Below are 15,763 nucleotides of genomic sequence, written 5' to 3' on the forward strand. Positions count from 1 at the left end.
GAGCTATTATGGAAAACAGTATAAAGGTTCCTCAGAAAATTAAAAACAGTTGTCATATGATGCAGCAAACTCACTACTTGAAATATATCCAAAGAGAAAAAAATCGGTGTGCAGAAGATATATCTGCACTCTCAGTTTATTGCAGCATGATTCACAAGAGCCAAGATACGTAATCAAACTAAGTATCCATCCGCAGATGGATGTATAAAGAAACTGTGGTATATGTACACAGTGGAATACTATTCAGCCTTTAAAAAGAAGAAAAATTTTCTCATTTGTGATACCATGGGTAAACCTGGAGGTCATCCCATTAAGCGAAATAAGAACAAATATTGTGTGTTCTCAATGAAAACGAAACTAAAAAGGTAAATCTCATAAAAGTCAAGAGTACAGTGGTTGTTACCAGGAATTGGGGTGATGGTCGTGGGGTAGGAGGTTCCAAGAGATGCTAGTCAAAGTGTAAAAGATAGGAGGAATAAATTCAAGAGATCTGTTGTACAACTTGGTGTCTGTAGTTAATGGCAATATATTGTATTCTTGGAAAAATGCAAGAGATTAAAATTGTTGTGTTCTCACTACAAAAATAATTACTTTGTGAGGCAATGCCTATGTTCATAGCTAGATTTAGCCATTCTACAGTGTGCGTGTATGTGTGTGTGTATATATATATATTATATATATATATATATGTGTATATATTTCAAAACACCATGTTTTACATGACAGATACACACACTTTTTTCTGTCAGTTTAAATAAAATTTTAAAAGATAAAAAGGATTTTTCTTTAAAAAAGGATCTGGATGAGAGAAATCTGGCTGTAATTTATGCCTGAGCAAGGAATTTTTTTCACAAACTTGTTTTAATTGCACTGATGACAGAATGAGCTGGTTAAAGGGAAAGAGGGAACTGATTTTGTGCTAAATAAGTTAGGAAACCAGAAACTGAGCATTTTGTTTATTTATTTATTTTTTGAGATAGAGTCTTGCTCTGTCGCCCAGGCTGGAGTGCAGTGGCATGATCTCGGCTCACTGCAACCTCTGCCTTAGGGTTCAAGCAGTTCTTTTGCCTCAGCCTCCCAAGTAGCTGGGATTACAGGTGCCTACCACCACACCTGGCTAATAAATTGAGCATTTTCACACATTAATAATGAGCCAGATTATGGAAATGGAAATAGCAAGTATAGGATGTATGGCTTATACCTGGCTCTAATTCCCTCCTCTGTGTCTACCAAGATTGGCCATGAAGGAGCCCCTCATCTAGCTTTAAAAATGAACATTCCAAGGCCGGGCTCGGTCGCTCAAGCCTGTAATCCCAGCACTTTGGGAGACTGAGGCAGGTGGATCACGAGGTCAAGAGATCGAGACCATCCTGGTCAATATGGTGAAACCTCGTCTCTACTAAAAATACAAAAAATTAGCTGGGCATGGTGGTGCATGCCTGTAATCCCAGCTACTCAGGAGGCTGAGGCAGGAGAATTGCCTGAGCCCAGGAGGCGGAGGTTGTGGTGAGCCGAGATTGCGCCATTGCATTCCAGCCTGGGTAACAAGAGCGAAACTCCATCTCAAAAAAAAAAAAAAAAAAAAAATGAACATTCCAAATCTCTAGAAAATACAGTTGTTTCCACATTTCTGTTTTGCTCTTAACACCCACAAGCGATATGACTTAAGATTGTTAGAAAGAGTGGTTCACCATTGCAGCGGTTCCTAACGTGTGGAAGTGTCGGGCTTGTTATATATGAATACTTTGTCCCAAGAACTTTGATGATTCCAAAAGATTCTCCTCTGTCTTCCATTTGAGCTTGAAGAGTACTTGCCCTGTGGAGTACAACTTCTAGTCACTATAGTCTGCATATCACTGATCTTGGCCTCAAAGGAAACTGATAACATTAAGATGTTTAACATTTTAAAAATTCAGAGATATTGAGAGGTTTGCTTTTAGTGTTTGTTACTAAGTGTTTTCATGGTTTTTTTTTGTATTTGAGACAGAGTTTTGCTCTTGTTGCCCAGGCTGGAATGCAGTAGTGCAATCTCAGCTCATCGCAACCTCTGCCTCGCGGGTTCAAGTGGTTTTCTTGCCTCAACCTACCAAGTAGCTGGGATTACAGGCATGCACCACCACGCCCGGCTAATTTTGTATTTTTAGTAGAGATGGGGTTTCTCCATGTTGGTCTAGGTCTAGTCTCAAACTACCGACCTCAGATGATCTGCCTGCCTCGGCCTCCCAAAGTGCTGGGATTACAGGCGTGAGCCACCACTCCTGGCCAGAGTTTTCATGTGTTAATCTTTGGTTGAAGTATTTGCCCCTGCTTTACTCACAAGTGCTTACTTCAAAAATAGCTTTAACAGTGAGTGGCAATGGAAGACTACTCTACAGAGATACTTGGTTGGGTTGTTGTTGGTTTATTGTTGATATTTTTGTCTTTTTTTTTTTTTTTTTGAGACGGAATCTCGCTTTGTCACCAGGCTGGAGTGCAGTGGCACGATCTTGGCTCACTTCCACCTCCTCCTCCCAGGTTCAAACAATTCTCCTGCCTCAGCCTCCCGAGTAGCTGGGACTGCAGGAGTGCGCCACCATGCCCAGCTAATTTTTGTATTTTTAGTAGAGATGGGGTTTCACCATGTTGGCCAGGATGGCCTCAATCTCTTTACTTTGTGATCCACCCACCTCAGCCTCCCAAAGTGCTGGGATTACAAGTGTGAGCTACCTTGCCTGGCTTTTTTTTTTTTTTTCTTTTCTTTCTTTTTTTTTTTTTTTTTTTGAGACAGAGGCTTGCTCTGTTTCCCAGGCTGAAGTGCAGTGGTGTGTTCTCTGCTCACTGCAGCCTTGACATCCCAAGCTCAAGTGATCCTTTCACCTCAGCCTCCTGAGTAGCTGGGACTACAGGCGCACACCATCACACCCAGCTAATTTTTGTATTTTTAATAGAGACGGGTTTGCCATGTTTCCCAGGCTGATCTCGAACTCCTGAGCTCAAGTTGTCCACCCAGCTCGACCTCCCAAACTGCTGGGATTACAGGTGTGAGCCACTGCACCTGGCCTGTTTTCGTCTTTAAATACCGAGTTTTAATCCCCCAAGGGGTACACCGTTCTTGGAAGTACTACAGTACCAGGTTGATGTATGGAGTGGATGGATGGAGCAAGCTCCTATCCCGTCACTGTGCTCCAGAAATCCGTTTAATCTATTAGCCTTGTAATGAAAGTATGATATAGGAGCCACACTGACAGGGGTGATTGACAACTTGTAAATTAAATAGACTTTGCAAAAGCAAAAGTGTAAAACTGGGAGTGGAAAATGTTGTAAAAACATTTCTATTTTGATTACAGTGGAAAATAGAAGCACTGGGAAAGTAAAAGAAAAAAGTGATAGAATAGCAACAAATATATTAAGGGGCTCTAGAAAGCTTTGAGAAAGAAAAGTTTAATGTTGGAGCAGTTTCAGCTCAACTCTATATATTTTTAGCTTGGGGTAGGTCAGTGGTCTCTTCTAACCAGTAAGAAATGACCCCACCCCTCAGTGATCTTAAAAGTCTCACAGTGTGAAGATTAGTCTGTGGAAACATCACAAATATTGCCCATATTGGTAAGCTGATCATCCCCATAGCTTGTTGCATTCTATTTTCTGAAAATGCTCTTGACCTACCTTGCAGACTGTATCTGAATTAACTTGTCAATCATCCATAGCAGTAATAATGCTTCTTGCTTTGTTGCATGTTATATTTTGGCATCCTATAATATCCAAAAATATTGTAAAGACATTGCTAAAACAATAAATTATTAGTTGGTGGTACTGAGTAATATACTTATATAAGATGAAGCATCTATCTTATTAATAAAGAAAACCTGACAGGCAATGAAATGCTAATTTATTCTTTTATACTGTGGCATAGACTTTTGAAAACTGAGCTCTAACAACATTTTTAAAGATTAATAAAAATGTTTCGCCGGGCACGGTGGCTCAAGCCTGTAATCCCAGCACTTTGGGAGGCTGAGGCAGGTGGATCACGAGGTCGAGAGATCGAGACCATCCTGGTCAACATGGTGAAACCCTGTCTCTACTAAAAATACAAAAAATTAGCTGGGCATGGTGGCACGTGCCTGTAATCCCAGCTACTCAGGAGGCTGAGGCAGGAGAATTGCTTGAACCCAGGAGGAGGAGGTTGCGGTGAGCCAAGATCGTGCCATTGCACTCCAGCCTGGGTAACAAGAGCGAAACTCCATCTCAAAAAAAAAAAAAAAAAAAAATGTTTCAGTGTTCATAAATGTACATTTTGTTTAAAATTTTACACATTAAAATCTGATTTGCAGTTATATTTAGTCTTTTCTTGGAAAGTACTCATTTGTCATTCTGCCCTTAAAATGCTTAAGCAAGATATACTATTGTTCTAATATTGGAACTGGAAATATGAGTAAGTTTTCACTTTGGTCATCTTCTCTGATACATATTTGTTTAGATAGGGATAATTTTTCTGTCCCCTGTAAAAAGGCGTATGTGTAATTATCCTTAGACTTAAATTACTATTTCATTATTTTATGAAATATGTTACTCAGCACTTTGAATTTAAAATTGTCATTTTTTTCTTTAGGCTTCCTGGAGATTCACGAACAAGAATAGGATTCATGACCTTTGATAGCACTATTCACTTCTACAATTTACAAGAAGGATTATCACAGCCTCAGATGTTGATTGTGTCTGATATAGATGGTAAGCAGTCAATAAAATAAAAGTCCTTCTAACTACAGACTGAAATGGGGGCTACTTTATTTGCTATATGCTGTGAGGATAATGTCAGATACTTTAGTATTTTTTCAAAATAATTGTTTTTCTGGAAATACTTGATTCTAAGTTATTTACACCTGTGTATGTATTACACACACATATGTATAATATTTACAGAGTATGTGTGTTTAATAAAGCAATATTATGGTATACATTACGTGTATGACTTGATAAAAACTAAGATTTTCAATGTATTCTTTTGACTTCATTTGTTGATTAAAATATATGTTTTCCCTATAGATGTTTTTCTACCTACACCGGATAGTTTACTTGTGAATCTGTATGAAAGTAAAGAGGTAAGATCGATTTATTTTCTTAAAGCATAAAAATACTTACATTTCGACTGGTAACTAAAATGTTTAACGTTTATTTACTTGCTATGTTAATATTAAAATTAATAGACAATGTAAGTGGCGTATCTACTGACCACTCAGTTTCAGTCCCCAGAAATACAGTGACACATGATATATTATGGAATGTTTTAAAAGATTATTCCTTTGCCTTCTCAGTAACTCAGCTTTTGATCTTTGTTTTCCCAGCTTATAAAAGACTTACTGAATGCGTTACCAAATATGTTCACCAATACAAGAGAAACACACAGTGCCCTTGGTCCTGCGCTTCAGGCTGCCTTTAAATTAATGTCTCCAACAGGTGGCCGTGTGTCTGTATTTCAAACACAATTACCTTCCTTGGGTGCAGGACTTCTGCAATCCAGAGAAGATCCTAATCAGAGATCGAGTACAAAGGTATTTTATATTTAGTTTTTTGTCATATTCAAGATTGTGTAATTATTTGTCTACTTTATTTTAAACTTTTCTACTTCATTAATAATAAACTAACAAGAGAGTTTTTAGCTCACATTATGTTTTGTTTTTGTGTCACAGTATGTTCTTTTTATTACTTTGTAAGTCATAGAAATTTAGAAATCATTTAGTCTAACTGTTTCATTTTATAGATGAGGAAGTCGAGTATCTATCTAAAGGTTAAATAACTATTTAATGGTAAAAATATGACTTGATTTTCTGACTCCACTGTTCCTTTCTGTTACACAAGTGGTAAAACTTAGTAAATATGAGCTATTGTAATTCAACATGCACATACTAATAAATTGTGTGATTATAAAGATAACATAGATCATTGTATATAACACTTTGAAAGTGGAGAAAAGCATAAATCATCAGTAATCTAACAAGACTTAGTTATATAGGCCGGGCGCGGTGGCTCAAGCTTGTAATCCTAGCACTTTGGGAGGCCGAGGCGGGTGGATCACGAGGTCGAGAGATCGAGACCATCCTGGTCAACATGGTGAAACCCCGTCTCTACTAAAAATACAAAAAAAAAAATTAGCTGGGCATGGTGGCACGTGCCTGTAATCCCAGCTACTCAGGAGGCTGAGACAGGAGAATTGCCTGAACCCAGGAGGCGGAGGTTGCGGTGAGCCGAGATCGCGCCATTGCACTCCAGCCTGGGTAACAAGAGCGAAACTCCGTCTAAAAAAAAAAAAAAAAAAAAAAAAAAGATTTAGTTATATAAACATACAAATAAGCATAATTGGGCATCGTACATGCATATATATATATATATATATATATTTTTTTTAAACTGGCCTTTTTCATTGGAGTATATTGTGAGCATTCTCTGAAGTCACAGAGAAAGTAAATGTGAAAGTAATCAATTAATTGATTGCTTTTCAGCTATTGAATAGTTTGCCTTCAGTATTTTTTTTTTGTTTTGTTTTTTAAAAGTAGAGACAAGATCTTGCTGTGTTCCCTAGGCTGGCCTCAAACTGCTGAGATCAAGCAGTCCTCCTGCGTCAACCCTCCAGTTATGAGCCAGACCTGTATTTGCACGACTTTTTAAAAAGGGCTGAGTGTGGTGGCATCTGCTTGCAACCTTAGCTACTCAAGAGGCCGAGGCTAGAGGATCATTTGAGCTTAGGAGTTCTAAACCAGCTTGGGCAATGTAATAAGACCCTATCTCAAAAAATAACAATAATGGCCAGGTGCGGTGGCTCACACCTGTAATCTCAGCACTTTGGGACGCCAAGGAGGGTGGATCACTTGAGTCTGGGAGTTTAAGAACAGCATGGCCAACATTGCAAAACCCTGTCTCTACTAAATATACAAAAATTAGCCGGGCGCAATGGTGCATACCTGTAATCCCAGCTAATCAGGTGGCTGAGGCAGGAGATTCTCTTGAACCTGCGAGGTGGAGGTTGCAGTGAGCTGTGATCACTGACACTGCACTCCAGCCTGGGCAACAGAGTGAGACTGCCTCAAAAAAAAAAATAATAATAATAATAATAATAATAATAAAATATTATTTATTTATTATATAAAGCTGAACATTACTTGGGTTTTATGTGAAGATTTGGTCAGGGCATTTTAAAGCCCGTATTTCAAACAAATGAACTAAAATATTCATTTTTCTTCTGTGTAAGTTTTGTCTGGCTTCACTATTTATTTGAGAAAATGTCATAAGTAGTTATGAATATGAATTGAACAGTTTTAATAGTGTCATAAATCTTTAACAACATATCTAGTTTTGCCTTAGGATAAATACCTAGAAGTGAAATTATTCCTAGAAGTGAAATATTTGGATTAAAGGGCATAATCTTTATTTAAGTTATTAAATAAATAATGTTTTGTTTATTGGGTTTTTTTAAATCAAACTCTCTTCTTAAGGATTCTCATCCTGTAACCACCATTAGTGTTGCTTTTTTATTCTTCACCAATATGCTAGAGAAAAAAGGCACCATATTTCACTGTTTATAGAAATTGTATTTTTAAATTACATTTGAAAAGGAAGCTAATTTTAAGATAAGTATATTGTTTAAACTCATTAACAAGTGTAGCTGGCATTTAGTTCATTGATACATTAAATTACTGTGGTGTTTTGAACACAGGAAGCTGTTATATATTTACTGAATCATTTGATAGAGTTTCGTTTGTTTTTTTCTCATTTAACTTTCAAAAATATTTATCTGTCTGAGACTCTAAAGTTTCAGTATCTGTTCTGGTTTACATACTCCTCATTATCTTTAATTCCTTATATTAGAGTAAGCTCTAATATAATCATCATGCAGTATAATTAAGAGGCTTGAAACATTTCGTTAGGAAGTATAGCATGGTGATTAAGAATTTGGAGACACTCTCCCCAGTGTCACCTTCTCAGCTCAAGTCTTCTCATATCAAAAGAAACACCTTCTCTAATCTTTTACTCTCTCATGTTGTTATATAACAGTTTTTAATAATGGTTAATAGCACTCATGCTGTAGCCAGATTTCTTGGGTTTATATTCCAAGATTCACCTCTCAATATCTGTGTAATCTTGGTCAAGCTACTTTTTTTTTTTTTTTTTTTTGAGACGGAGTTTCGATCTTGTTACCCAGGCTGGAGTGCAATGGCACGATCTCGGCTCACCGCAACCTCCGCCTCCTGGGTTCAGGCAATTCTCCTGCCTCAGCCTCCTGAGTAGCTGGGATTATAGGCACGCGCCACCATGCCCAGCTAATTTTTTGTATTTTTAGTAGAGACGGGGTTTCACCATGTTGACCAGGTTGGTCTCGATCTCTCGACCTTGTGATCCACCCGCCTCAGCCTCCCAAAGTGCTGGGATTACAGGCTTGAGCCACCGCGCCCGGTCTGGTCAAGCTACTTAATCAGTTATTGCCTCAGTTTCTAATCTGTAACATGTAGATAAAAACCATGTGAGACATGTGTTATGAAAATTAAATTATTTAATTTGTGTGAAACACCTTAAATAGTGCTGGCACATAAGTGTTTTTTATAAAGATTAGCTATCATTATTATCATAGGAAACCACCAAATGCCTAGATGTTTCTTATGTGTAGGTTTTTTAGGTTTTTTTTTGAGACGGAGTTTCGCTCTTATTACCCAGGCTGGAGTGCAATGGCGCGATCTCGGCTCACCTCATCCTCCGCCTCCTGAGTTCAAGCAATTCTCTTGCCTCAGCCTCCTGAGTAGCTGGGATTACAGGCATGTGCCACCATGCCCAGCTAATTTTTTTTGTATTTTTAGTAGAGACGGGGTTTCACCATGTTGACCAAGATGGTCTCGATCTCTCGACCTCGTGATCCACCCGCCTCGGCCTCCCAAAGTGCTGGGATTACAGGCTTGAGCCACCGTGCCCGGCATGTGTAGGTTTTTTAATGTGATTCCTTCATTTGATTATTAAATGGCTTTTTCCATTAAAGAATAAAATATTTTGGACAATGCCAATAAATCTATGAAATTAGTATCCACATCCTAAATTAAGAGTGATGTTTAGCAGTAAATTACTATTTTGAAGTGATACACTGATGTCTTTCCTCCCCATCAACTTTTTTAAACAAAAAACAAGGCCTTTGGTTCAGACGGTGCCATCAATGGCCACCACAGCATGGAACCTGGGCTCAGTGAGAACTGCAATTTCCTGCCCACTGTTCTGTGTTTGAGCCATCTCTAGTGATTATCATTACTAGGCAATCCAGCTGGTTATACAGTTCAAGGCTTTCTTTGTTGTTATGAACCTTAAAATAGCCATTAAGACGTGAAAATAGCAGCAGATTACCAGTTTATGGGTAGTTCATTTATGTAAAACATTCAGAAAAATGAAATTTTAAAAAAACACCCGAGTTTGATAAGAGAGGCAGAGGACATCCTTTTTTTTTAATTATAAAACATGAAAATATGAGCATAAAAATTTCTAGTTCTTACTTTATGATCTGTTGACTTAGGTGGTACAGCATCTTGGCCCTGCAACTGATTTTTATAAGAAACTTGCATTAGATTGCTCAGGACAGCAAACTGCAGTGGATTTGTTCCTTTTAAGTTCACAATATTCTGATCTTGCTTCTCTAGGTAAGGAGAGTCATCATGTGTACATTTGTTTAAATAAACACGTTTAGTACATAATTAAATCTAAACTCCTCAGTAAGTGTTCTCAATATTTTAGAAAGAAAGGCATGTGCATTAGATAGATAACATCTACGAAGATTACCAGTAAACTTTAAAGCACTATACAAATATAAAATGTCACTAGTATTTTGTTTATATAGCATGGTCTCTTACCATTCTGCTCAACAGTAAACTTTATCGTATATTTTATAGATGTTACTATTTTCTCAGATGTATATGTTCTTATTTTGATGGCTTAGGTTTTCTCATGACTTAGATTTCTTCATAATATATAATCTAGAATCTGTACTACTCGGGCAAGTAGAATATTATTTCTGTAGCTAATACCTTTTATATTTTTCTCTAAAGCTTGCATGTCCAAGTATTCTGCAGGATGCATCTATTATTATCCATCATTTCACTCTACTCACAATCCTTCACAAGCAGAAAAGTTACAAAAAGACCTAAAACGGTATCTCACAAGAAAAATTGGATTTGAAGCTGTTATGAGAATAAGGTGTACTAAAGGTATGAAGTTGTAAAAATTATGCTTTATATTAAATACTTGTATCAAAGTCAGTGAGCATTCCAAGTATTGACTACCTCTGACTGTTTATTATGGAAGACTGTTTGATCTGGTTAGCCATACCATGTTTTAAATAGATACAGTTATTGAATAATCCTTGCCCAATTTTTAAAAATAGCTTGATTAAGTAGACAAAAGTAATGTTTGGTTTACTCAGAAGAACCTAAGAGAAAGCCTACATTAGAAATTATTTCAGAGGCCAGGCACGGTGGCTCACGCCTGTAATCACAGCACTTTGGGAGGCCAAGGCGGGTGGATCATGAGGTCAAGAGATCGAGACCATCCTGGTCAACATAGTGAAACCCCGTCTCTACTAAAAATACAACAAAATTAGCTGGGCATGGTGGCGCGTGCCTGTAATCCCAGCTACTCAGGAGGCTGAGGCAGGAGAATTGCCTGAACCCAGGAGGCGGAGGTTGCGGTGAGCCGAGATCCCACCATTGCACTCCAGCCTGGGTAACAAGAGCGAAACTCCATCTCAAAAAAAAAAAAGAAATGATTTCAGAAGGAGAATTAAGAGGAATAGGGAAGTCAAATTAAGGCTCTTTGCCTTCATGATCAATTAATGTATACTTCCTTGGTTTTATGTGAATACTTGTTTAATCTTTTATTTTACCTTTATATAACGTGCACTGGTTTTTTGAATTATTATTTTAGAAACTCTGCCTACGCTTGAAACTTACTCCCCAGTTACCCTTTTGATTCAAAATCTTGAACACCTTTGACTTTAAAAAGTAACTTTAGCTTGAGGTGAAGATACTTACGTTAACTTCATTTTATGTCATTTTCTTCTTTTTAGGTCTTTCCATGCACACTTTTCATGGTAACTTCTTTGTCCGTTCTACTGATTTGTTATCCCTTGCCAACATCAATCCTGATGCTGGATTTGCGGTGCAGTTGTCAATTGAAGAAAGTTTAACAGATACTTCCTTAGTGTGTTTTCAAACAGCCCTGTTATATACATCAAGCAAAGGTAATGTTAACAGAAATGAAATAAAGCGTGCAGCAGTAATTCTCCCCTCCTTTCACATGGCCTTTAGTGGAGTGGGGAGAAAGAATGAATACACAGTGGGAAGTAATGGAATTTGCATTAGTTAATCAAATATATGTTGTTATTTTCTTTTTTTAACTCCTATTTTGAATCTGCAATACACTGTTTTTAATTTACGGAAGACTTATATTCATAGAATCTTGTTTCAAAACAATTAATGCCAAGTCGAGCTGTGCCGTTCTTTGTAATATTTCTTGCCCCATAAAGTAAAAAACTGCTTAGCAATTAAGGCCTTCATTTGTTATTTGACAATCTAAGTTTTCGATATTTTACTCTTTGGGATATAATTTAGAATGAGTGATGTTAAAGTAAAAACTAGAACCTAATATTCATCTATATACAAAGTATAGCATATGTTCATACTCTGCAGATTTAGAGAGTGTTCAATTTTCTTTAAAAAATGTTAATTGTAAAACTTTTTTTTTTTTTTTTTTTTGAGACGGAGTTTCACTCTTGTTACCCAGGCTGGAGTGCAATGGCGCGATCTCGGCTCACCGCAACCTCCGCCTCCTGGGTTCAAGCAATTCTCCTGCCTCAGCTTCCTGAGTAGCTGGGATTACAGGCACGTGCCACCATGCCCAGCTAATTTTTTGTATTTTTAGTAGAGACGGGGTTTCACCATGTTGACCAGGATGGTCTCGATCTCTCGACCTTGTGATCCACCCGCCTCGGCCTCCCAAAGTGCTGGGATTACAGGCTTGAGCCACCGCACCCGGCCTAAAACTTTGTTTTTACATCGCAAAATTCTGTCGGTGATATAGTCTATTCAAAACAATAACTTGAATAAAAATTTGACTTGTAGCCAGGTGCAGTGGCTCACGCCTATAATTCCAGCACTTTGAGAGGCCAAGGCAGGCAGATTTCCTGAGGTCAGGAGCTTGAGACCAGCCTGGCCAACATAGTGAAACCCCATCTCTACTAAAGATACAGCTGGGCATGATGGCAGGCGCCTGTAATCCCAGCTACTTGGAAGGCTGAGGCAGGAGAATCACTTCAACCTGGGAGGTGGAGGTTGCAGTGAGCCGAGATTGAGCCATTGCACTTCTGCCTGGGCGACAGAGTGAGACTCTGTCTTAAAAAAAAAATCGACTTGTTTACTCTGCTTTATTTCCTTTTTGATCTAATGTATTTTCAATGACTTTTTTTTTAGGTGAGCGAAGAATCAGAGTACATACACTTTGTTTGCCAGTGGTAAATTCACTAGCAGATGTATATGCAGGAGTGGATGTACAAGCCGCCATCTGCCTTCTGGCAAACATGGGTAAGTAAAAATCAAAGGAACAGGTGAAATGTATTTTTCTACCTTAGAAACTGAAGCTTGGCCAGGCACGGTGGCTCACACCTGTAATTCTAGCACTTTGGGTGGCCGAGGCTGGCGGATCACAAGGTCAGGAGTGGAGTCTGAGACCAGCCTGGCCAACATGGTGAAACCCCGTCTCTACTAAAAATACAAAAAATTAGCCGGCATGTTAGTGTGTTCCTGTAATCCCAGCTACTCAGGAGGTGGAGGCAGGAGAATTGCTTGAACCTGGGAGGCGGAAGTTGCAGTGTGCCAAGACCACGCCACAGTACTATAGTCTGGGCAACAGAGCAAGACTCTATCTCAAAAAGGGAAAAAAAAAAACTGTAGTTAGGGTTTTCTCTTATTTAAAAAGTGTATAATTTACATTTTTATTTACTGCAAAATTAGTCTTTATATTTCTTTGCTTCTTTCAGAATCTTTGGGGGAATTCATAATCTCTAAAAATACAGTTAAAAACTGAAATGTCCTTTAAATAATGTATGCAGAAACCATGGTACACTCATACAGTAGAATATAATTCAGTAGTAAAAAGGAATGAACTATCAATACTTGAACAAACACAGCTGCCTCTCAAAGACATTGTGCTGAATGAAAGAAGCTAGACTTGAAAAGCTGCATAAGGTCCAGTGCAGTGGCTCATGTCTGTAATCCTGGCACTTTGGGAGGCCAAGGTGGGCAGATCACCTGAGGTCAGGAGTTTGAGACCAGCCTGACCAATATGGTGAAACCCCATCTCTGCTAAAAATGCAAAAATTAGCCAGGCATGGTGCCAGATGCCAGTAGTCCCAGCTACTCATTGCTTGAACCTGGAAGGTGGAGGTTGCAGTGAGCAGAGCTCATGCCATTGCACTCCAGCCTGGGCGACGGAGTGAGACTCCATCTCAAGAAAAATGAAAAAAACAAAAAACAAACAAACAAACAAAACTGCATAGGCCAGTTTTGGTGGCTCATGCCTGTAATCCCAGTACTTTGGGAAGCCGAGGTGAGTGGATCACTTGAGGTCAGGAGTTGGAGACCAGCCTGGCCAACATGGTAAAACCCTATCTCTACCAAAAATACAAGAAAAAAATTAGCTGAGCGTGGTGCTGCGTGCCTATAATCCCGACTACTTGGGAAGTTGAGGCAGGAGAATCCCTTGAACCCAGGAGGTGGAGGTTGCAGTGAGCCAAGGCTGAACCACCGTACTCCTGCCTAAGCGACAGAGCCAGACTTCTGTCTCAAAAAAAAAAAAAAAAGCTGCTTACAAATGATTTTATTTATATGACATTCAAGAAAAGGGAAAATTATCAAATAAAAGACTCATCAGGGTTGAGGCTGAAGGAGGGTTTTACTGCAAAGGGGCAGTATAGGGGAATAATTTTGGGGTGATGGAGCTATTGTGTATTCTGATTGTGGTAGAGATTACATAGCTATGCATTTGATACATAACCACTATAGAACTGTACTGAAATTAGTTTTACTACATGTAAGTCTGAGAAAATCCTTTTGAGAATTAACATAGCACTTAATGTTTTCTTTCTTTCTTTTTTTTTTTTTTTTTTTTTTTTAAATAAAGATGGGGTTTCACTGTGATGGCCAGGCTGGTCTTACACTCCTGACCTCAGATGATCCACCCACATTGGCCTCCCAAAGTGCTAGGATTACAGGCGTGAGCCACTGCACCTGGCCTTTTTTTTTTTTTTTTTTTTTTTTTAAGATGGAGTTTTGCTCTTATTGCCCAGGCTGGAGTGCAATGGTGAGATTTCGGTTCACTGCAACCTCTGCCTGCCGGGTTCAAGCAATTCTCCTGCCTCAGCCTCCTGAGTAGCTGGGATTACAGGCATGCACCACCAGGCCTGGCTAATTTTGTATTTTTAGTAGAGACGGGGTTTCTGCATGTTGGTCAGGCTGGTCTTGAACTCCTGGCCTCAGGTGATCCACCCGCCTTGGCCTCCCAAAGTGCTGGTGTTACAGGCATGAGCCACTGTGCCCAGCCAGTACTTAATGTTTTCAGTGAATTAGCCTTGTAGATTAATTCAGACATGAAACAAGCTTTGCTATTTTCCACGTAATCCTAGAAAAAGATGGTCATTAATACTAATTTGGGGAAAATTATAATAGCATTTACTAAAGGATCCAAATTTTTTTTAAATAACGGAAGTATTTAATCAGGCTGAGTGTGGTGGCTCACGCCTGTATTCCCAGCACTTTCGGAGGCTGAAGCAGGTGGATCGGATAACTTGCCCACAGGAGTTCAAGACCAGCCGGGTCAATAGGATGAGACCCTGTCTCTACTAAAAATACAAAAATTAGCCAGGCATGGTGGTGCACACCTGTGGTCTCAGCTACTCGGGAGGCTAAGGCAGGAGAATCTGTTGAACCCAGGATGTGGAAGTTGCAATGAGCTGAGATCGCACCACTGCACTCCAGCTTAGGCAACAGAGGGAGACTCTGTCTCGGAAAAGAAAAAGGATTTAATCAGATTATCTTAAATACTTAATTAAGATCAGACTTGTGTATAAGATTTTCAATGAGCTGAGATCGTACCACTGCACTCCAGCTTGGACAACAGAGAGACTCTGTCTCGGAAAAAAAAAAGAAAAAGAAGGATTTAGTCAGATTATTTAAAATATTTAACTAAAATCAAAGACTTGTATATCAGATTTTGTTTTATTTTTCAATTTTAACTTTTGTTTTTGATTCAAGGGATACATATGTAGGTTCATTGTGATGGGATCAGTTGTACCCCAAACCTCAAGATCCAAATTTTTAAAGTATAATTTTATATGTAGATTTTGAATTAATTATGCCATAACCAGTTGTTTTTCACTATAATTTTATTTTTAGTGCTTGGGCGCGTGTGTGTGTGTGTGTGTGTGTGTGTGTGTGTATGTTATCCCTATTTTAATAGAATATATTAGTGGAGAAGAATAAGTTTCTCATTACCTATCTTTTCAATGGTTGCATAAACACCTGTCTTCATTTTTCCCTTTCAAAAAATTTGTTTAGAATGCTTTACAAAAATTATAGAGGATCACAAGGTGTAACTCAAATTGTAGAATTTACATTGGTTGGGCAGAAAAAATGATACATGTGACTTGGTGTTTGAGTAATGGACACCTTCCCAAGTGTTTCTCAGAAGTAAATGGAAAATACGCATTTCACTC

At 38.5% G+C, this 15,763-nt stretch overlaps 1 protein-coding gene across 3 annotated transcripts in view; it reads left to right on the forward strand.

Annotated features, from left to right (window-relative positions):
• The window catches only part of SEC24B (SEC24 homolog B, COPII coat complex component), a 120,123-nt gene that overhangs the window by 89,913 nt on the left and 14,447 nt on the right, over positions 1 to 15,763 (forward strand). For all 3 annotated transcript variants that reach the window (XM_039468402.2, XM_039468403.2, XM_074396557.1), the window contains 7 exons: positions 4,586 to 4,704; positions 5,020 to 5,075; positions 5,319 to 5,525; positions 9,518 to 9,641; positions 10,047 to 10,205; positions 11,063 to 11,236; positions 12,465 to 12,575. In XM_039468402.2, the coding sequence (XP_039324336.1) occupies positions 4,586 to 4,704; positions 5,020 to 5,075; positions 5,319 to 5,525; positions 9,518 to 9,641; positions 10,047 to 10,205; positions 11,063 to 11,236; positions 12,465 to 12,575 (950 nt within the window). The remainder of the gene's footprint in view (positions 1 to 4,585; positions 4,705 to 5,019; positions 5,076 to 5,318; positions 5,526 to 9,517; positions 9,642 to 10,046; positions 10,206 to 11,062; positions 11,237 to 12,464; positions 12,576 to 15,763) is intronic.

Source organism: Saimiri boliviensis, chromosome 3 (genome assembly GCF_048565385.1).
Source record: "Saimiri boliviensis isolate mSaiBol1 chromosome 3, mSaiBol1.pri, whole genome shotgun sequence".
Lineage (NCBI taxonomy): Eukaryota > Metazoa > Chordata > Mammalia > Primates > Cebidae > Saimiri > Saimiri boliviensis.